This window comes from Electrophorus electricus, chromosome 4 (genome assembly GCF_013358815.1).
Source record: "Electrophorus electricus isolate fEleEle1 chromosome 4, fEleEle1.pri, whole genome shotgun sequence".
NCBI lineage: Eukaryota > Metazoa > Chordata > Actinopteri > Gymnotiformes > Gymnotidae > Electrophorus > Electrophorus electricus.
Genome location: NC_049538.1, coordinates 8,528,977 through 8,548,301, shown reverse-complemented (window position 1 = coordinate 8,548,301; position 19,325 = coordinate 8,528,977). Strand labels below are relative to the sequence as shown.

Sequence of the window (19,325 nt, the reverse complement as noted above, 5' to 3'; positions counted from 1 at the left end):
CAGATGAGCGGTAGAGTAAATAGCCCACTAGGCTCAGGCCTTTTGCCTTGTCGTCTTCCTAATCCCACCACCCGCCCCCACCCCTCATGCTCCATCTCCCGGCCCTGACAGCCTGCCTTCCTCCTCTACCCCCACCCCCAACCCCCCCGCTGCCTCCTGCAACCCACTTTGAGCAGAGCAGACCGAGAGAGGGAGGGGTAGTGTATGGAGCTCAATGCTCTAGATGCAACAGTAGTCAAATATATATAAGGGATTCTCACCGAACATCTGCCTCTACTTTTGTTTATATGCAAACTCAAATACATTTTCCTCAGTCACTTTGTTCCAGCTCGGAAACCATTCAACATCATTCCAGCGGTTTTAAATAACAAACCATCCGTCTCTGGAACTGCCTTCGCGCCTGTGCTGTTGTGGAGGCTGGCGGAGAGAAAGCTCCAGGCATTGGTATGCTGAGCGGAGCTGTACAGCGCCTCCTCGTCAGCTCTTGTCTTATATGTCACTGCCAGCAGAGCCTGAAGCCTCCATTTATCTCAGTCGATTACAGCAGCAGAATGTGTCCGAGAGACAGAGTCTCCTCTCTCATATCCTCTTATTGTTCGCTGTTTGCAGCACTCATGTACTACACCCTGATATTTGTGTCTAGTGCCAGACCTTTTTTTCTCCCCAATGGTAATTGATGTGTGTGTGTGTGTGTGTGTGTGTGTTGGAGGGTGTGCTGCTTATGCATTACTAACTCGGAAATGTCCGTGGGCCTGATTGTTCAGGGTATGTCGTTATTCCCCCAGCGTCCTGCCATGAGCGGCTGGCACAGGCACTTTGTTCATTGGTGCCGTGCCCGGCTGGTGGGCCGGGGCGGTGCGTGGAAACGAGCTCACACACGCGGAGAGGTGTTGCACAAGAGCGCCAGCCGATCCACGGGCATTAGGTGCAGGCCAAAATGCATGCACTCCTGGCAGTTACTATGGCAATGATGAATTCAGTTACTAACAGCTCTGGAAGGGACATTCTTTATGATATAGATCAGCAACTCGCTTAATTGGGAGGCCACGGCTGTGCGCGAGGGTGCGACGCGTGGAGGTGCCCTTTTACATAGGGAAGATGCTTTTTTAGCTTTAGCAAAATCTGCCTTCATGCTACGTTACAGTTTCATCAGATATTTTTGTTAATTCAGCCCCAGTCCAAGTGCCCTGCATCGACTACCCTAATCAGTACCATCAACCACCATAGAAAAATCACTAGCACCGATATAGAATGCCACAGGCTTAATGTGGTTGGAGGGCGTGGGTGTTCCAGTTCTGTAGGAAATCATATGTAGTGACAGAATGATTTAAATAAGCTATACTAATTAGAAAAAATTAATTCCAACCTATACGTGCCGTACATCTCGGAAAATCAGCAAAATCGTATTTTATACGGGCAGCAGGGTGCCCCTTGTCAGCTTTCTGACAAAAAGATGTTGTCTTTTTTTGCCTGCCAACACCACCGGTGTTCCCGGCGCACAATAAGTAACAGGTTGGGGCATGTGAGATGGAGATGGAGAAACCTTACCGTAACCCAGCCTGTCCCCCGACTCCTCCAGAGCGGCCCCACGTGACGCGCGCGGCCATGCTTTCTTTCGCTCCTTTCCTCTGCAGCCTCTCGATTTTGAGAGCAGATTCCTGGTGAACCTTCCGCCTCCACCTAATTTGCAAAGGTTTATCAGAGTAATGGATCATATTATTGCGGCTCTGAATGTTTGCCCGTGTCGTGTTTGCGCCTCGGTCTGTGCCATGAGACGTTCTTGGCGCCGATTCAAAGGGTCCATTTTGCTTTTGCCTTTGACTGGTGGTGCATCTGTTGAAAGGCATGAGACAGAGGGATGAGTGGTGTAGGAGCAGCTAACGTACCGACGCGCTCTGCTCTGTATTCCATGTTTGACGTGCTTGCGCAACAACCACATGGCGTCCAGTTACTATTGCAGCTGTTTAGCGCTTCTCACGTACGTGCCCTTTTAGAACCCTCTCCAGCTTTGCGGCAGTAGTCCACAGCGGACATGTTGAAGTTGCAAGTTGTCTGAGGAAAACAGAGCCCCCCGTGTATTCGTTCTAGAAAGATCCGCCACTAACATGCACAAGGCCTGCGTGGGTCACTCATGTTTCTGTAGATACGACGATAGCAGTTATTTGGTGTGTAATGTCATCGCTGCTAGCTGAGAACAACTGCCCATATGCAGCGGCCCACAGTATTCATGTCATTTTGATGGCAGGCTTTTGAAGCCGGACTGGGGGCTTATTCATACATTTTCTTTCAGAAATGCAAATTGATAAATACATCTTGAAAAAGGTCTTCACATCATATGCATGAGGGCTATAGCAAAGTCAAATCAAAGGGAATGTATTGGTTGTTTTTTTGGTTTTTCTCACGTAACGTGTGCACGGGTGGGGGTCTGGATGTGTAAACGTGTGGGCGTGCACTTGCATATGTGGAAATATGTGTTTGTGTGTCTTTCTCTGTGTGAGTGTGTATGATGTGTGAGATAAAGAGGAAAAGAGAGATATAGAGAGAACAAGACCACATGCACGAGCATCAGCGGGTGGGTTAGTGTTTTGTCCGCAGGGATGTCCACATATGTAAGTGTGTGCTTGTCTGGTGGCCTGTCAGGCGTCATGCCTCCGGACGCCTCGGCAGATGCGTCTGATTGATTAGTGTGTAATGAGGGAGAGGACGACCGGCCCGCTCCCTGCATGATGCGAACACTGCAGTGCTGAGGCCCTTGTGCCAAAGGTCATGGGCTTAAGACAATATAACATGCGCAAAATGACATATGCATTTGCTGACAGTAATCGTTAATGTGGTTAAAGATTGGCCTGCATTATTCTTTGGATCATGTGAATGCCAGATTTGATCAAAATAACCACACAGCACTGCTCTATAGTGCCTGCGACTGGTCAGCCAACTACAAAAACAGAAAAACACAAAAAGCTGCTTTGTTAGAGGGCTAATTTGCATATTGCAGCCTTCTGCGATATCAGTACTGCCAAGGCCAACATTGTGATAACAATTAGCCAACAATATATGGTGCAGCTCCAGGGGAAAGTAATCGGATTTCTTTGCCTACTTAAACTAAGCAGGTGCATTCCTCACAAGCGCATCTTTTCCTGTACAGTGGTGCTTTCATTCACGGCAAGTGTGTAATTAGCGCAGAGCTGCTCTAATATGATCTTGAGAAAGAGGTAGTTGGATATTTCCTGGACAGGATGGCGAATATGAGGAACTGGATCATTACTGTCCTTTTTTCTCACTTCTTTTGCTGATAGGCTGGCGTGTCCTGTCATGTTTCTTTCTAATCCATGGCAGTGTGGGGAAAGTCTGATCTTGCCAGAAGGCTGTGTTCTCCCTCACCTGTTTCTCTCTGTCTCTCTCTCTCTCTTATTAATGTTTTGTCAAAGTGATGATCTATTAAATCCACTTTTTCTATTTAATTTGCTTTTTTTTTGCAGTTTATGTTGTGTAAGAGTTTGTAAATGTAGTTTTTTTCCTTTCTCTGTACACAGTTAATCGACGAAAAGTGATATTAAGTAATAATTCTCTCTCTCTCTCTTTCTCTCTGATTTCCGTAGAACCTATGAGGCCTCTCCGTGGTCTGACTGCCTCAGATATTCAATCTCGACAACTGGTTTTACAGTGGGAGCCTCTCGGCTACAACCTGACCCGCTGCCACACCTACTCTCTGTCACTATGTTATCGTTACTCCACGGCAACGGTGGGCGGGACTGGCAGCAATAACGCCACCGTGCGGGAGTGTCTGTCAGTAGAAAGGAACACCTCCCACTTCACACTTAGGGACCTCCCCCCGTTCCGTCCAGTGCATGTGCGCCTGGCCCTGACCAATCCTGAGGGCAAGAAGGAGAGCCGTGAGGTCACTTTCCAAACAGAGGAGGATGGTGAGTATCCAATCCCAGATGTTTTTGACTGTTGCATTTGTTTATTTGGTAGGGGCTTCTAAATGGCAGCGTCTGTCCTGTGCAGTCAGTATGCAGTGCCACCGTCCATCTTCAAGATTGCTAATCTTGCTGAGACGGTCGGTGTGTTTCGTAAATGCGACCCATTCACTTAAAGTACTCCTTAGACTGGTATAAAATGCTGAAGAGGAAATATTGCTCGTGAAATTATCTCTGCATTCCAGAGCGGTGCTTAGACAGCCTGACTCAGCACATTCACCTACACGCCGACTCCCGTTTTTGAGTACAGACAAGCTCAATTGTTAGTTACCGCGTTCATAGTCTGCTTAAAACTCGCATGGTCCCCGTGGCGACTCAGCATGGGTTGGTGAGCATGACTCATCAGTCTTCTCGGAGACGCGCTTCACAGATTATGATGTCAGCACCTTGTGTAGGCCTCAGACGCCTACCATGTGCTGTGATGCTCCCAATCATGGCAGCAACGCATATATTGATTCTCCAAACAGACGGAGTCAGCATAACTAAGTGGACGATCGTACTTTTAAAATCTTAGTCGATGAAAAATTAACAAGCAACAGCCACCGGCTGAAGTGGAATAAAGATTTTGCTTATTTTCGCATTTCCATTTTGACATGTCAGTAGCAGGAGAGGCACATTTTCATGCAAATTCGGGGGAGGCTGAACGAAGCAGAGGTCAAGCGAACGAACCCCGCACGCAAATTAAAGACTCGCGTGTCTAGCCTTCTGCTGGAGGCAAATGGCGGGGGACGGTGCGTTCATGCTGGATGAATGCCCCTCATTTATCACGCCGGCAGAACGCGGTCCACCTTTGTCTCCCATCCCCCCGCCCGCTCTCAACTTCAGCCTCGGTTTTGCATAAGTTTGTTTCCTACAGTAGCAGTCTTCACGCCTGCTGTCACTGATTAATTGTAAACAACAGAAACTTCCCAATTAATTCAGCAAATAAAGTTTAAAAAGCCCACAGCTTACAAAAAGAAAGGGAGCGAGGGGAAAACAGAGACGTACGCAGAGAAATGAGAGAACATGGACCTTTAATTATCAGCCTCTCTCCTGCACTCCAAACTTGGCAAGCAAGGAGAATCCAGTTGTTAAGATGGAGGATGGAAAAAAAGAAATATGCATGAGAACAGGGTTTTCCTCTTAACATGGGATACAGGTTTTCCTCTTAACATGGGATACAGGTTTTCCTCTTAACATGGGGTACATGGTTTCCTGTTAGCATGTGTAACAATGTTTTTGTGTTGACCATGGGGAGAAGGGTTTCTGTGTTATCCTGTGGGAACAGGGTATTCCTGTTAGTATGGGAAATACTTCCATAGTCCTGCACATCTCAATGTTTTCCCAGTGCCAGAAACTGATGCAAAATCTCTTTTTGGTTTCATTATTTATCAGACTTGTAAACGTTCTGCCATGATCTTATATCACATACTTCATTTCAATTATCCGTCAAATTTTACTGGTTGGCTTGAGCTAGTTGTCAGCTCCCCACAGTTGGAACTAAATCCTGGGGAGATGTTTTACTTTCTGAATATCAACCATCACCTGTCGTACCATCACCTGTCATTCCACCTGTTGTACCATCACCTCTCATACCATCACCTGTCATTTGATATGAAATCTGTCTTGACACAGTTGTTGTAACCAGTGATGATGCATGAAACTAAGACAATTTCTGACACTAATTTTGATGGATTTGTTGGAAGTGCTTTTGGAAAAAGGGGTGACCCAGCCTGTGCCGGTTGGTGAGGATCGTGTTGGTATTGTTCTTTGCCTTAGATTAGTTTTAGACTAATTTCACCTACAGAATCTTCATGGATTTCCCTGTCATGCAGACTGATGTCAGTGGATCATTATGCATCATGTGTAGGTGATTCGTCATGCGAAGAGGACGGGTGGGGTGTCCTTGGCCATGTTGGGGAGAGAACACCAGCCATCGTTCACACTTAGTGGAAATGGGAGTGGAATTAGTTCTTGAATTGTGGAAGCATGCAGCTACTTGATCACGATACAGTATTCCAGTGCTGTCTGTATTCCACTGCTGTCAGTATGCCAATACTATTAGTATCCCAGTGCTGTCAGTATTCCAATGCTATCAGTATCCCAGTGCTGTCTGATAGACAGGAGGTCAAGGATAGTGGCTTTTACAGCAGGCATGGTCACTACGACTTTTAAGGAATTGGGTTCGGATCACCTGGGTAAGCATGCCAGTGTTCAGCATGTAGAGTCCCAGCAGAGACCCTTGTCCCCAGAAACCAGAAAGGGGGTGGTGGGACACGATGGGGGTTGTTTATGCATGTCACTTACTATCTCCCTGTTTAAGTGGTGCCATGTTCCAGTCAGCGAAAAGCTCACCAAGACGTGAAGCATCCCATGTGGCATCAGCATCTGTGATGAGGCCCACAGGATTGGCGGCGCTTGCAAACATTTCCAGTATTTCTCTTCCGTCAATCTGCAGTAGCAGGTGTTAAGATTCTCTAGAAGAAATGTAACTGCGTTTGCCCGGGTGGGTGGTCTTCGGGGACGGTTGAAGGCATTTCCATATAGAGGAGTGGTGTTTACCAGTTGTCGTTCCAGCTCATTCCAAGGTTACGATTTCGTGTGCTTCACAGCACTGTTGAGCTTCTTCACGGCCCATTAAGAATTTCCTCTGTCCCTATTTTCGCTCCCTGTATTCGGAACTCAGTGAAGAGCTCTCACATCGTCGTTACTCCTTGCCGAACATTTTGGCTGGCGCGCAGGCCTCCCTGCACAAGCTGTGTTGACACGCTGTTTTTCAGCATGTGTTTCTGAAGATGCCTCGGACATATGCCTCCAGGATTTCCTAAACTGCTGAAATGGAACATATGTAAATGTCCTTTATTATTGGTCGTTTTTCTACTTGCTGATGATTAGCCAACAATATCAATATATTGTTTGGGTACACCCTTACCATCATTTGTTAGCACATAGAGATGCTGTCGTGTAAAAGTGCCATCCCTGCTTTTGCTAGGGTATTCATTGGAGCTAAGATATTAATTTGGTGTTTTCTATTGATCAAGTAATTTCAGGCAAATTTTCCATTCACCTCACCTCAAAGCATAATACGTAGGTCACAAAAGAATCCCTTTTTTGCATTGTGTAATATAATATGTCCAGGTTATAATAGAACCAGGTTCACAAGTAGGTTAAAAACATAAATCTGAGAAATTCTTAAACCTTGCTGCATGTTTACACACACACACACACACACACACACACACACGTTCTGCTGTGCTTTTGAAGCGTACCAGTCCTCCTACGCTTTGGATTGTTTGAGTTCTGTTTACACTGTGGCTACTCGTTCTGCAATCCTGAGTGTAAATCACCGCAATATAAATTGAGTCACCTGAGTACATGTCATTTATTTATTTATTTGTTTGTGATTTCAGCAATGTCGAGAAGGTGGGGTAGATGGTGGCGGTAACGGGTGTAAGAGCCAGCGACAAAACAGCGTACCGCATGAGCAGAAAACATTTGGTGTTGCCTTTAATTTTTAATGCGCGTCCCTCGGGGGGGTTGGGTAGGAGCAGCCGGATGCACAGCGTTAGAGCTGGAGAAAAACGCCACGCTTATGCTGGGACACCGCAGAACGGCAGCGAAGCCGCTTAAATAAACATGTATGCGGTGGATGTCCTACATACTTCACCGGTGCCTCGTGGCAGAGTTCGTGCCTGTTGCCGTAGCTCCTGGGCCAGCTTGGGATCGAGTGCCACTGTACGCGGTGTGAATGCCAGTAATTGGTCCCATCTGGTGGCTTCCTGCGCCACTGTGCAATCACGCAAGCTGTGTTTAGTTCTATCATACTATAAAGAGCTGGGTGACCATTTCTCGCAGAATGTTAGCAGCACCAGGCCTGCTGAAAACCAAACGTGCATGCACATGCATACGCGTTTGAATACAAGTGAACTGACGAGCTTGCAGCATCAGATTCTGTGCACATGTCTAGTATTCTGTCTTTCTTATTCTTTTTACTGCGTAGTGACTGGTCTCTTATGTAAGCCCCTCCCACTGTGGAATCCCTTTTCAGCTGTCTGATGTAGCATCTATAGGGCCATTTGCAGACATGCACACACAGGCACGCACAGTGTGTGTGTGTGCCTGTGCATTTGTGTCACATTGATGATTAAAGCAGACTGTGTGTGGCTGTTAGCATTCACAGCATTGCACACTTTTGGTTTGTTTCTGGCTGGGGTGAGAGACAGATGCACTTGTGTGTCTTCCTCTCTCTCTCTCTCTTTCTCTCTCTCTCTCTCTCTCTCTCTCTCTCTCTCTCTCTCTCTCTCTCTCTTCTCCACTTTACCCAGTACTGCTGCTATAGAAGGTGAATCTACTGCCATGCCATCAGCTCTTGTGCTCGGTTATCAGATATGGGCTGGGGACCTGCAGGGATGTAAAACCCCCTTAACCCTACTCCCTACTCTGACTCTCTCTCTCTCTCTCTCTCTCTCTCTGCCCAGCCTGGAGGGTCAAAGTACATTCTTCATTTTCTTTCCCACTGGTCCCTGACTCTCCTCACTGCCTCGTCTGTCTGACGCTGAGGGTGGGTTAATATGGGCCAAAGGTGATGGGGGTTTTTGTCCAAGTAATCCTGACTCTTTATGACTCCTGCAGTCCCGGGAGGCATCGCACCAGAATCTCTGACCTTCACTCCACTGGATGATATGATCTTCCTCAAGTGGGAGGAGCCCGTGGAACCCAACGGTCTGATCACACAGTATGAGGTAATAGAATGAGTCTGATTATCTTTCTACGGTCTGTAGGGACATGTAAGCCCAGCTATAGCATCACTTTAAGTACGTCCAATACCTGCCAGTCCAATACCTAGACTCAGAGCTAAACATAGCCACAGGGCAAACCCGGGGAATTCTTCAACATCAACCCTCAAAATCAAATGTCATTAGTGATGCATAGCCTGAAGTATTGTAGCTTACCGACCTTAAAGCTGTAGTATATTTATATGTAGTTTATTGTAACAAGTTTGATATAGTATGTTTAAATTTTGCATAATTTCTTTTCTATCATGCATTTTAAGAATGTTTAATTTATTTAAAATCTGTTGACTAAACTCGTGGTAATGAAGAAAACAACCTGATGTAGGCATTTTAAAGAGGCAGGGGCCATTAAGTTCTGTAAGGGCTCCAAACCTCTGAAGTGTTCTGCAGTAGAGTGGCCATTACACTGAGAGCATGACTGTATCCGAGCTAACAGCCACTGTGAGCGTTTAAAGCTCTTACATCAAATTAGCACGAGTCGGGTCCAAGATATGGGAGCATCCAGTGGAACCAAAGAAAGCGCTGTTGCCAAGCCAGTGGACGTAACGTCTCACTCCGCTCCCTAAACTGTCACACGCCGTTGGCGTCTTTTTCCTGCAGAGATGCTTGGTGTTTGGTTGAAGAATGAACGCAGTGTCATTAAAAGACTGGGTGCGCATACATCCTTATGCTAACCAAACCCTTGGTGCTTCTCCAATTAGAGCAAGGGACAGACATTATAATTATTTATTTGCGTTAGCCGTTAGAAGCTGTTAGATGGGAGCGTAAGTGTATGCGTTTATAATTATTAATTGTCCACCACTTCTCCTGTGCTCGCCAGTTGCTACTTTAAGGTTTCCCATTGCGTCGCATGTGCCACGGTGTGTTTACGGATTTGTGATGCAGTTTAGCGCGTGGGGTCTCCTCCACACTTAGCTAATTATTTGTCAGGTGGTGCCTTGGTTGCGCTCATTAGCTTTCAAGCCAGGTCAACACAGCCATATGGAAGGTACCATTTTTAAAAAGTACATCCAACATTATTGATGCTGTTCAGTTTCTCATTATGAGGTTCTTAAACTGAATTTTTCAGAGTTTAGTAACTAACTACATTGTTGTGAATATTTCATCTCCAGAGACATTCACCTAATGCTTTTATCCAAATCAGCTTACAATTATGATCGAATACAATTTGAGCAACTGAGGGTTAAGGGCCTTGCTCAGGTGCCCAACAGTGGCAACTTGATAGTGGTGGGGCTTGAACTGGCAACCTTTTGATTACTTGACTAGTCAAGTACTTTCACCACTGCGCTACCACTGAGGCGTCACATTTTCTCTTTTATTTCTGCTGCTGGATTACAGATCAGCTACCAGAGCATCGAGTCGTTCGACCCGAGCGTCAACGTTCCTGGCCCTCGGCGCACCGTGTCCAAGCTGAGGAATGAGACGTACCACATGTTCTCAGGGCTTCACCCTGGCACCACATACCTGGTCTCGGTGCGCGCCCGCACTGCCAAGGGCTTCGGCCAGACAGCCTTGACCGAGATCACCACCAACATCTCCGGTGAGAAGACAGTGTCGAGTGGAGTCTCGAGTAACGTGATCTCACCAAAAAGACATACTACCTATTGATAAGCAAGAGAGCTCTCACTGTGTTTCGTGAGACCAAATGAACTTACAAATGATCCAGAGTCGTGGGAGCAGGCGCGAGCCCGATAGCCATCACTAGTCGTGACCTTAGCGATTCTTCATTTGGTCACACACGCGTGGTCGCTATGGATTTGCAGCTGTGAGGTCATGCTGCTCTGAGAGTTTCAAAGGTCAGTGGATATGTACTGTGTTTTTTTGCCACTGAACGGTGTAACCCTCGGAGAGTACCGGCTCTCACGTCAGTCGGACACGGGACTGGCTCTGCTCTTTGCTGTGTCCCCGTCCTGCATATTTTTGAGTCTTAACTGTATGCATGTGACGATCCCGTGGCTTTTCTTATCCTTGCGCCTTTGATTGCAGGCGACGGGGGTACCAGCGATCTTGCTTTATTGCGCACACACCTTGGAGACATCCAGGATCAGTCTGTAGCTGCCTTATTACTTTATGCATTATGCACAGTGTGGTGGAGGGGGCCTTGCAGGAGGTCGTGGTTATGAACGTGGGAGGCGGAGAGGATTGTCGCTACGCTACAACATTTACAAATGAAATACTGCTCTTTTCCTTACAAAGGCCATTTACTGAATGGGCACAAGATAAAGGAATATGAATTTCATGGCTGACATAAATCGATGTGGAGTCTTCTTTATGTCTAAAAGCACCTTTTGCTTTGTGCAGTGCCGAGACATTCTGTTTGTCACTTCAGTTTGTCAATGGTGATTTCATCCATCAGTCTGTGTGTTCACCATGAAAAGGTGCACTTGGCAGTGCGTGTGGCTCTAAGCCTGCTGGAGATTTCGTGCCCATAAAAGTGTGTTCAGGGTGAAAATGGTTTCAGGGTGAAAGTTTATCCATTAACTTTAACTCGGGCATCTGAAGCCTGCCTGCAAGGACAAGGCTCGTCTGAGACACGGGCCACACAGTCACTACGGCAGTCCCCTTTCACTTCGTCCGAACCCCAGACACAGCTGTGTCACGTACAGGAACTCTGAAAGCTGCCGCATCATGGCATGATGATGTCTACATTTCCTTTCATGTCACATCAAAGGTCTTTGTCTCCCTCTCTGTCTCTCTCTCTCTCTCTCTCTCTCTCTCTCTCTGTCTCTCTCTGTCTCTCTCTGTCTCTCTCTCTCTCTGTCTCTCTCTCTCTCTCTCTCTCTGTCTCTGTCTCTGTATCTCTCTCTCTCTCGCTCTCTCTCTCTGTCTCTCTCTCTCTCTCTATCTCTCTCTCCCTCTCTCTCTCTCTCTCTCTCTGTCTCTCTCTCTCTCTCTCTGTCTCTCTCTCTCCCTCCCTCTCTCTCTCTCTCTGTATCTCTCTCTCTCTCTCCCTCTCTCTCTCTCTGTCTCTCTCTCTCTCTCTCTCTGTCTCTCTCTCTCTCTCTCTCTCTCTCTCTCTCTCTCTGTCTCTCTCTCTCTCTCTCTGTCTCTCTCTCTCTCTCTCTGTCTCTCTGTCTCTCTGTCTCTCTCTCTCCCTCTCTGTCTGTCTCTCTCTCTCTGTCTCTCTCTCTCTCTGTCTCTCTCTCTCTCTCTCTCTCTCTCTCTCTCTCTCTCTCTCTCTCTCTCTGTCTCTCTCTCTCCCTCTCTGTCTGTCTCTCTCTCTCTGTCTCTCTCTCTGTCTCTCTCTCTCTCTCTCTCTCTCTCTCTCTCTCTCTCTCTGTCTCTCTCTCTCTCTCTCTCTCTCTCTCTCTCTCTGTCTCTCTCTCTCTCTCTCTCTGTCTCTCTCTCTCTCTCCCTCTCTCTCTCTCTCTCCCTCTCTCTCTCTCTCTCTCTCTCTGTCTCTCTCTCTCTCTCTCTCTGTCTCTCTCTCTCTCCCTCTCTGTCTGTCTCTCTCTCTCTGTCTCTCTCTCTCTCTCCCTCTCTCTCTGTCTCTCTCTCTCTCCCTCTCTCTCTCTGTCTCTCTCTCTCTCTCTCTCTCTCTCTCTCTCTCTCTCTCTCTCTCTCTCTCTGTCTCTCTCTCTGTCTCTCTCTCTCTGTCTCTCTCTCTCTCTCTCTCTCTCTCTCTCTCTCTCTCTCTCTCTCTCTCTCTCTCTCTCTCTGTCTCTCTCTCTCTCTCTCTCTCTGAGGCTTGTTCCTGTAGCTCTTACAGTGCATTCCCTCCTCTTCCGCATCTGCAGAACATGGATAGTCAGAGGGAAGGCGTTTCTCAGAGATCCGTGAAAACAGAACGGAACGCTGTTTTGCTATTCATTTTCATCCTCATGATTAATGGAAGGCGTTCCATTCTCGGTCTGGCAGGTCTTTGAATTCCACTCCACTGTCTGCTACGCTTGCGTGCTTGGGCGTGCTTGTTTGTGCACTCTAGAGAGAGCTGCACCCGTACGTACATGGTTCCGTTCTGGGGGCGGGTGGGCTCGACGCTCCATCGCTGCCCCCGTTTACTCATGTTTGTCATTCAGACGGAGACGCTCACCTGCTTGCCTCTTGCTAATTGACTTCCGATAGCGAGCGGGATCGAGCGGGACCATGCGGGACCGTGCGGGGCGGTGCGGGGGCGAGGGCTCCCCAGGGAAAAAGCACTCCACTCCGCCGTGCTCATGCTGGCCTTGCTGCATCTCTGAGGGCTGGTGTGTGCTTTTAATCTGCGGTCTCTGTTGGCGAGGAGGTGGGGTGGGGCACAATGGAGTGCTGTTTCTCCCCCCGGGGGCTGTGTGTGTGTGTGCTACAGTGAGCTATTTGTGAGGTTGCTCTCTCTCTCTCTCTCTCTCTCCCTCTGTCTCTCTTTTTCTTTCTCTGTAACTCCCCTGCCTCTCTCTTTGTCTCTCACGTTTCCTCCCCTGCTGTTTAGCTCCTGCGTTTGACTATGACGACATCCCGTCTCCCCTGAGCGAGTCTGAGAGCACCATCACGGTGCTACTCCGTCCGGCCCTGGGCCGTGGAGCCCCCGTCAGGTAACCCCCCCCACCCCCGGCCACATTGTGAGACCAGAATCACGATTGGCCTCGTGAATGATCAATTACAAGGAATTTGTTTTGACATTAGTTCACATTAAGGCAGCGGTGGTAACAAGCAAATTTAATTGGAGCACAGGCCATGTAATAAAGATTTGTTGATTTTTAGTTTGGTTTTTTTTTGCTGTGCAGGTCTGCACAGCATGAGAATATGGAAATGTTGCCCTTTTAAGTGTGTACAGGTTATAGAGACATACGTGGCGTGGCTTTTGAGTGTGAGTGACAGGTGCTGTGTGTGTTTCAGCACTGGTGGAGGAGCTGAATGGTTTTGGACAGCGTTAGTGTTGTTGGGCAGCCTTAAAGCTGCGGCCAGCAAGCCGTCTCTGTGTTTGTGTTTTTGTTTTGATGGCGAGGCTGTGAACGCGTCTCCTTGGACAGCACACTGTAGGTTCGGACATAGCCTGTGTGCATTCAGACGGCGTGACCGACTGAAGCTTAGTCATGCAGCGTGCTGAATTTCCAGCAGGAATGTTTTATTTAGAGTTAACACCTCTCAAAAACGTAGGAAGGTAATTTGTCTGAATGGGTTAAATGTGGCTAACGTATAACGTCTGATTCTGATATGAGCCATTAGGGGCAAATTGTAGTGGAGATTAAAAAGCACTCATTTTTCTGGCCATAGAAGTACACGTTTAAGGACTTTTGTGGCGTTCTGGCTGAAGGCTTCTGTCGTCCTGTCTGCAGCACCTACCATGTGGTAGTGGTAGAGGAGGACGGTTCCCGGCAGGTGAAGAGGAGAGAGCTGGGTCATCAGGATTGTTTCCCCGCCCCCTCCTCCCAGGCAGAGGGGGCGGGCCGGGCCGGGGCCCTGCCCCCCCACTACTACACCGCCGAGCTCCCACCCAGCAGCCTGCCGGAGGCCACGCCCTTCACCGTCGGGGACAACCACACCTACAACGGCTACTGGAACTCTCCCCTGGATCCCAGCAAGAACTACCTCATCTACTTCCAGGCCGCGAGCAACTTTAGAGGGGTGAGTGTGCCTACCGTGCCAGCACTCTGACCTCGGTTTCCGGGTTGGACAGTCGAGACCATTTTCAGGACCTTTCCACAATATTGACAATTCTCTAAAACAAACAGAACAGTTGCCTGGAGAGTGTTTGTTTAAAGCGAGACTACACTTAACGGGCCACCTCGTTGGGTACACCTGTTTGATAGATACATAGTTACAGACTGTAGCCCATGTGTTGCTGTGCAGATCTCGCGAGCCACCCTCTACACGCCGGTCCTTTTCCACGGACCTGGGACCACTCTGGCTGGGGGGCCATAAAAGCATGGTAACAGATGTGTAGCTGGTGCAAGTTTATACAAGTTGTAGCAGTTTTTGCGTGTCACTGCAGTTCGAAAGTGTTTCCTCCCCCAGAGTAGCCAGCCAACAGCGGTCCCATGGTCCAAAAGGAACAACCGATTTCTACCAAAGTGGCTGTTGGCTGTAATAGCTTTTTATGACTGATAAAATGGTCCTCTTTGCCTTTGATATCGACTGTTTACCAGAACCAAAGTGTTTTGGATAAACTGACTATAATCGTGTGATTAATAGGAATACATTTGTCCCACTGAATCCCATTAGCTTTTAAATGAAAAGGTTTATTAAGTATCAACTGTGGTGAAGCCTTGCCATCCATCAGAAGTCGCCGCAGGTGCAGTGTACCAGTTCCAGAGTCAGTGTCAGAGTCTTGCGTTTGTTCTTTCTCCCTTGATTACCCGCGTGTGTTCCTGCCTGTGCTGGATACGGTGCGATATAAAAGACAGAAGAAGAAACAAACTCTCGGGAAAAATGTGACTGACTACTCTTATGGCAACTAACAAACCCGAAACTTATTTAACTTCGGGAGTCAAAGGAAGAGAGAGATCTCCCATCACTCGAGAGCTGTTCAGGCCTCTGGATGTAAAAAAAAAAAGAAAAAAAGAAAAAAAAAGAAACATTTTTTGAAAATTTTCATGCAAACATATGGTCAGGCTGATTAGAAGTGATAAATTCATTATTCAATAGCTTTCAAAAGCATTTCAACATTTCTGTGACATTTCATTTTCTGATTGTTCAGGGGCAGTGCCTACAATGGACATTAGGGGGAATTTTTAACGTCATTGAATATTCTTACACTGAGCTGTATCTGACCCTAAAGCTCCCTCGTCTGTCTCTTCATCAAATGTCAACTCTGCCTTGCTCTCCTACTGGTATTAGCAGACCTTCTGTTTCGATTCTCTCTGTCATCACGCAGTAAAGGCTGGGCCTTCACCCATGGTGATGTTGCAAACTCCGCCCAGACACGGACGCTCTCAGACATGCTGTGGGAGCAGTGATATTAGCAGGACTTGGTGGGCTATCCAAGCCCTTTGGGAGTGCGTTTGTGTAATTCTTCAAATCGGGAAGGACAGTCCGCTTGTAGAAAAGCACTTCTTCATTTTTGCTGGGTTTATCCACGCAGGCACTACACAGGCAGTGTGAAGTAGTTCTGTTTGCCCACTGTTTGAGAAATATGAGAGAAGGCAAGGTTTATAGTAACAATGCAGAGTATGCCTCAGTAATCCTCAGTGTGTGCTTCTTAGTGTGTGTTCCTCAGTGTGTTTTTCTCAATGTGTTTTCCTCAGTGGCATTTGCTTGCTGTTTGAGAAATATGAAGGAAACCTCAGCTTCCTCAGTTCAGAATTAAACACTTAAACTAGAGCCCTTGTTCAGAGCTGTTTTTATTCACCCTGACCTTGTTTGCATGAAAATTATTGGCTGATAAAAATGTGTTTGAGCTAGAGCAAAACTTGAAACATTTCCAGAAGTCTGAATAAGTTTTGTTTTGTTTTTTTTCCCCCAAGTGACAATTTCATCAGTCACATAACAGGTTAAGGAGAGAGAGAGAGTTAGTTGTCAAGCTGCCAGAAAAAGTGTGAGGTCTATGAAGGCACTGTCTGTCTCTGCTCTTCAGCTAACATAGCGCTTACCTCTATATACTAAAGCAGTGTAGCTGGAGATGTGTAGCTCAGAGCAACCCCTCCGCCCGCCATTCCGTTTGGGACCGACTTTCCCAGCAGCCCTTGAAAGACAGCTCCGTCTTCTTCTGACAGTTCAGCGGATTTTGCTGAGATATTTCTTGTCTTATTGAACATTAATGAGTGTGTGATTGTTCATAAACAACACTTACTCTAACCAGCCAGGGATCTTTTAGACATTTAACTTACAGTCCACAAGTTTGTTCTAAGCGCTTATTCGAATGCATTCAGGTTGTTGTTTATCTCGCCTGCACACATTTTCATCTCAATCAATTTCTGTAAGTCATTTAGGCTTGTGACAGCTCCAGCTTCAAAAAGAAAAGAAAAGCATAGTATTTAAAGAGAAGCATATTATTTTGACAATTATTCTGGATAATTAGGTGGGGCTTTACGACAGTGTGGACCTTGTGTCTTCTGAATTCCAGCAGTAATTACTTTGACTCAGCTTAGCTTGAAAGACATATGGTTAGGATAATCACTGTAGAATAAATTTCTTATAGAAGAGAAAGGAGACACACGCACACCACACACACAAATACATACACAGACACCAAAAACCCACAAACGCCACACACCAACATCTAAACACGCACACTCTCCCACCCCACCAAAAACCCACAAACGCCGATGCCACACACCAACATCTAAACACGCACACTCTCCCAGCCCACCAAAAACCCACAAACGCCGATGCCACACACCAACATCTAAACACGCACACTCTCCCACCCCACCAAAAACCCACAAACGCCGATGCCACACACCAACATCTAAACACGCACACTCTCCCAGCCCACCAAAAACCCACAAACGCCGATGCCACACACCAACATCTAAACACGCACACTCTCCCAGCCCACCAAAAACCCACAAACGCCGATGCCACACACCAACATCTAAACACGCACACTCTCCCAGCCCACCAAAAACCCACAAACGCCGATGCCACACACCAACATCTAAACACGCACTCTCCCAGCCCACCAAAAACACACATGCGGCTGCCTGCTGTTCCCACCATCGAATTCATCATGGACGTGCGATAGTCAATCACGTCCTGGGGCTGTCACACACATTCTCCTTCTGAATATTGGCAGGGAGTATTGGAAAACTCACTGGACCTTGCCGTCTATGCCGGCGCCTCCATAAGCGAATGTATTCCGTGAGCTGCATGTCTATGACGTTTACAGTGGGAGCGGCAGGCTGGCCGGACTGGTTCAGTGACGTGCTCAGGGGTAAATATGTCACATATGCAGGGGTAAGAAAGGCAGGAAGGTGAAGTCAACATGAAACCGATTTTCGATCGGAAAGGTCATTGGATGGCAATTAGGGGAGAGGGGGTCCTGACTCCAATGTAGAAGGAAGCATTTGCATAATTGTCCCATAAATCCCAAGTTCTCTGTGTATGTGTGTGTGTGTGTGTGTGTGTGTGTGTCAGGTGGGCTGAGAGTTGGAAGGTCCATTAAACACCAGGAAGCCAGCTGTAATATATGTCCTACTTCTGAGATACGTTACTGTGATATTTTATAACCATGCTGTCAGTTAAGATCTTCTTCCATAACAGCCAACACAACACGGCCAGTAGACGACTGCAGCATTAAGTGTTTCTACACGCGCACATGCTATTACCCTGTTATGATTAGTGGCATCTTTCCCCACACTAATGTCCCCCTGCCTCATCTGTGTCGTCCACAGGAGACCCGGATCAACTGCGTCCGGATTGCGCGGAAAGGTAAGTTAGCTGTTTACCGGCCTCCGGGACTCACAGTGTGACAGTGTATGTTTGTGATTTTTTTGGAACAGGCTTCCATGTTATCATTTTAGCTCAGTGTTTATCTGTTTTGAACAATGACAAGCCTGGCTAGAAGGAGCTGGGATGTCTGAGGCAGCTGTGTTGTTTGAGGTCAAGTGCTCATTCAGGACTGCAGTGAGCAGCTCTAAGTCCTGGCTTACCTAACCAAACTGTCTAACCCCAATTCTTGACTCGCACTAAAAGTGGTTAACAACGGTAGGCAAATTGACAACTTGAAACTCATTAGAGTTTCATAGGAAGCATTCCTCTGGAGATGAGAGCAGGCTCACATCGTCAAGTTTTTCTTCTTCTCTAGACCTTTCAGAAGCGTGGTCGCGTTCTGTAGACGTAATGGACGTGTGCTCAAAAGCCATCTAATCACCAGTTTTGTCGAGCCAAAAGGTGTATGTGTTCAAAGGGAGAGGGGGAGAGAAAATGATAGATGGAAGAACCAAAGGCAGAAGCTCTCCTGAGCCCTGGGAAAAGAGGATTCTTCAGATAAAAAGCGAGAAGAGATGTGTCCAGCCTCTCCCCGACAGTGCCAGCTCCTTTGATGAACCGCCGTCGCTCTGGCTTCTGGGCCTCTTCCGCACCACCTCTTAAACGAGTCCAATTCCACTTGGTATCCTCTTGTGGTTTCCTCTTGTGCATGTGAGGACAGGAGAGCAACCCATGCGGTCTTTACGAGGGGGTCCGGGGCAGGCCGAGGTCAACGCAGGGACCCTCAGAGTGGCGCGGCGCTGAGCACAGATTGCCTGCACTTTCAGCAAATTAGAGTCTGGGGGTCTCGCACTGCTCCAGTTCTTTGGCCTCCCTCTGCCTGCTGTGACACTCTCCCTCTCGACATCCCTCTCTCCGAGTCTCAGAGTCTCTTGCTCCCCGGGTGCTGCCTCTCCGACACTCGCACACTCCTGATTAATTAGCCCAACCTCGCCGGATGAAGACGAGGGACCAGTCCCTCCCCCACTCTTTCTCTTAACTTATCTTCTTAAGCACTCGTTCGTCTTGTCCGTCTTCCTCAATGACGGCCAGCTTGGAGGGGAAGAGTGGGGACCTTTTGTGAAGTCTCTCTCTCTCTCTCTGGCTCATCCACTTCTCTCCATGGTTACAGGACCATGGTGGCTGCGCTGGGGTTTGAGTTATGGGGACCTGCTGATGTAGCCTCAGCTACACACCATAAACGAGATACAATATTTCAATTCAATAAATCTGTGTTTGTATGTAG

The 19,325-nt window shown here is 47.5% G+C and overlaps 1 protein-coding gene across 9 annotated transcripts in view; it reads left to right on the top strand.

Moving 5' to 3' along the window:
• ptprua (protein tyrosine phosphatase receptor type Ua) overlaps positions 1-19,325 on the top strand; it is a 142,036-nt gene that overhangs the window by 98,527 nt on the left and 24,184 nt on the right. For all 9 annotated transcript variants that reach the window (XM_027009768.2, XM_027009770.2, XM_027009777.2 and 6 more), the window contains exons 8-13: positions 3,600-3,923; positions 8,592-8,701; positions 10,091-10,292; positions 13,161-13,263; positions 14,008-14,296; positions 18,004-18,040. In XM_027009768.2, coding sequence (XP_026865569.2) covers positions 3,600-3,923; positions 8,592-8,701; positions 10,091-10,292; positions 13,161-13,263; positions 14,008-14,296; positions 18,004-18,040 — 1,065 coding nt within the window. The remainder of the gene's footprint in view (positions 1-3,599; positions 3,924-8,591; positions 8,702-10,090; positions 10,293-13,160; positions 13,264-14,007; positions 14,297-18,003; positions 18,041-19,325) is intronic.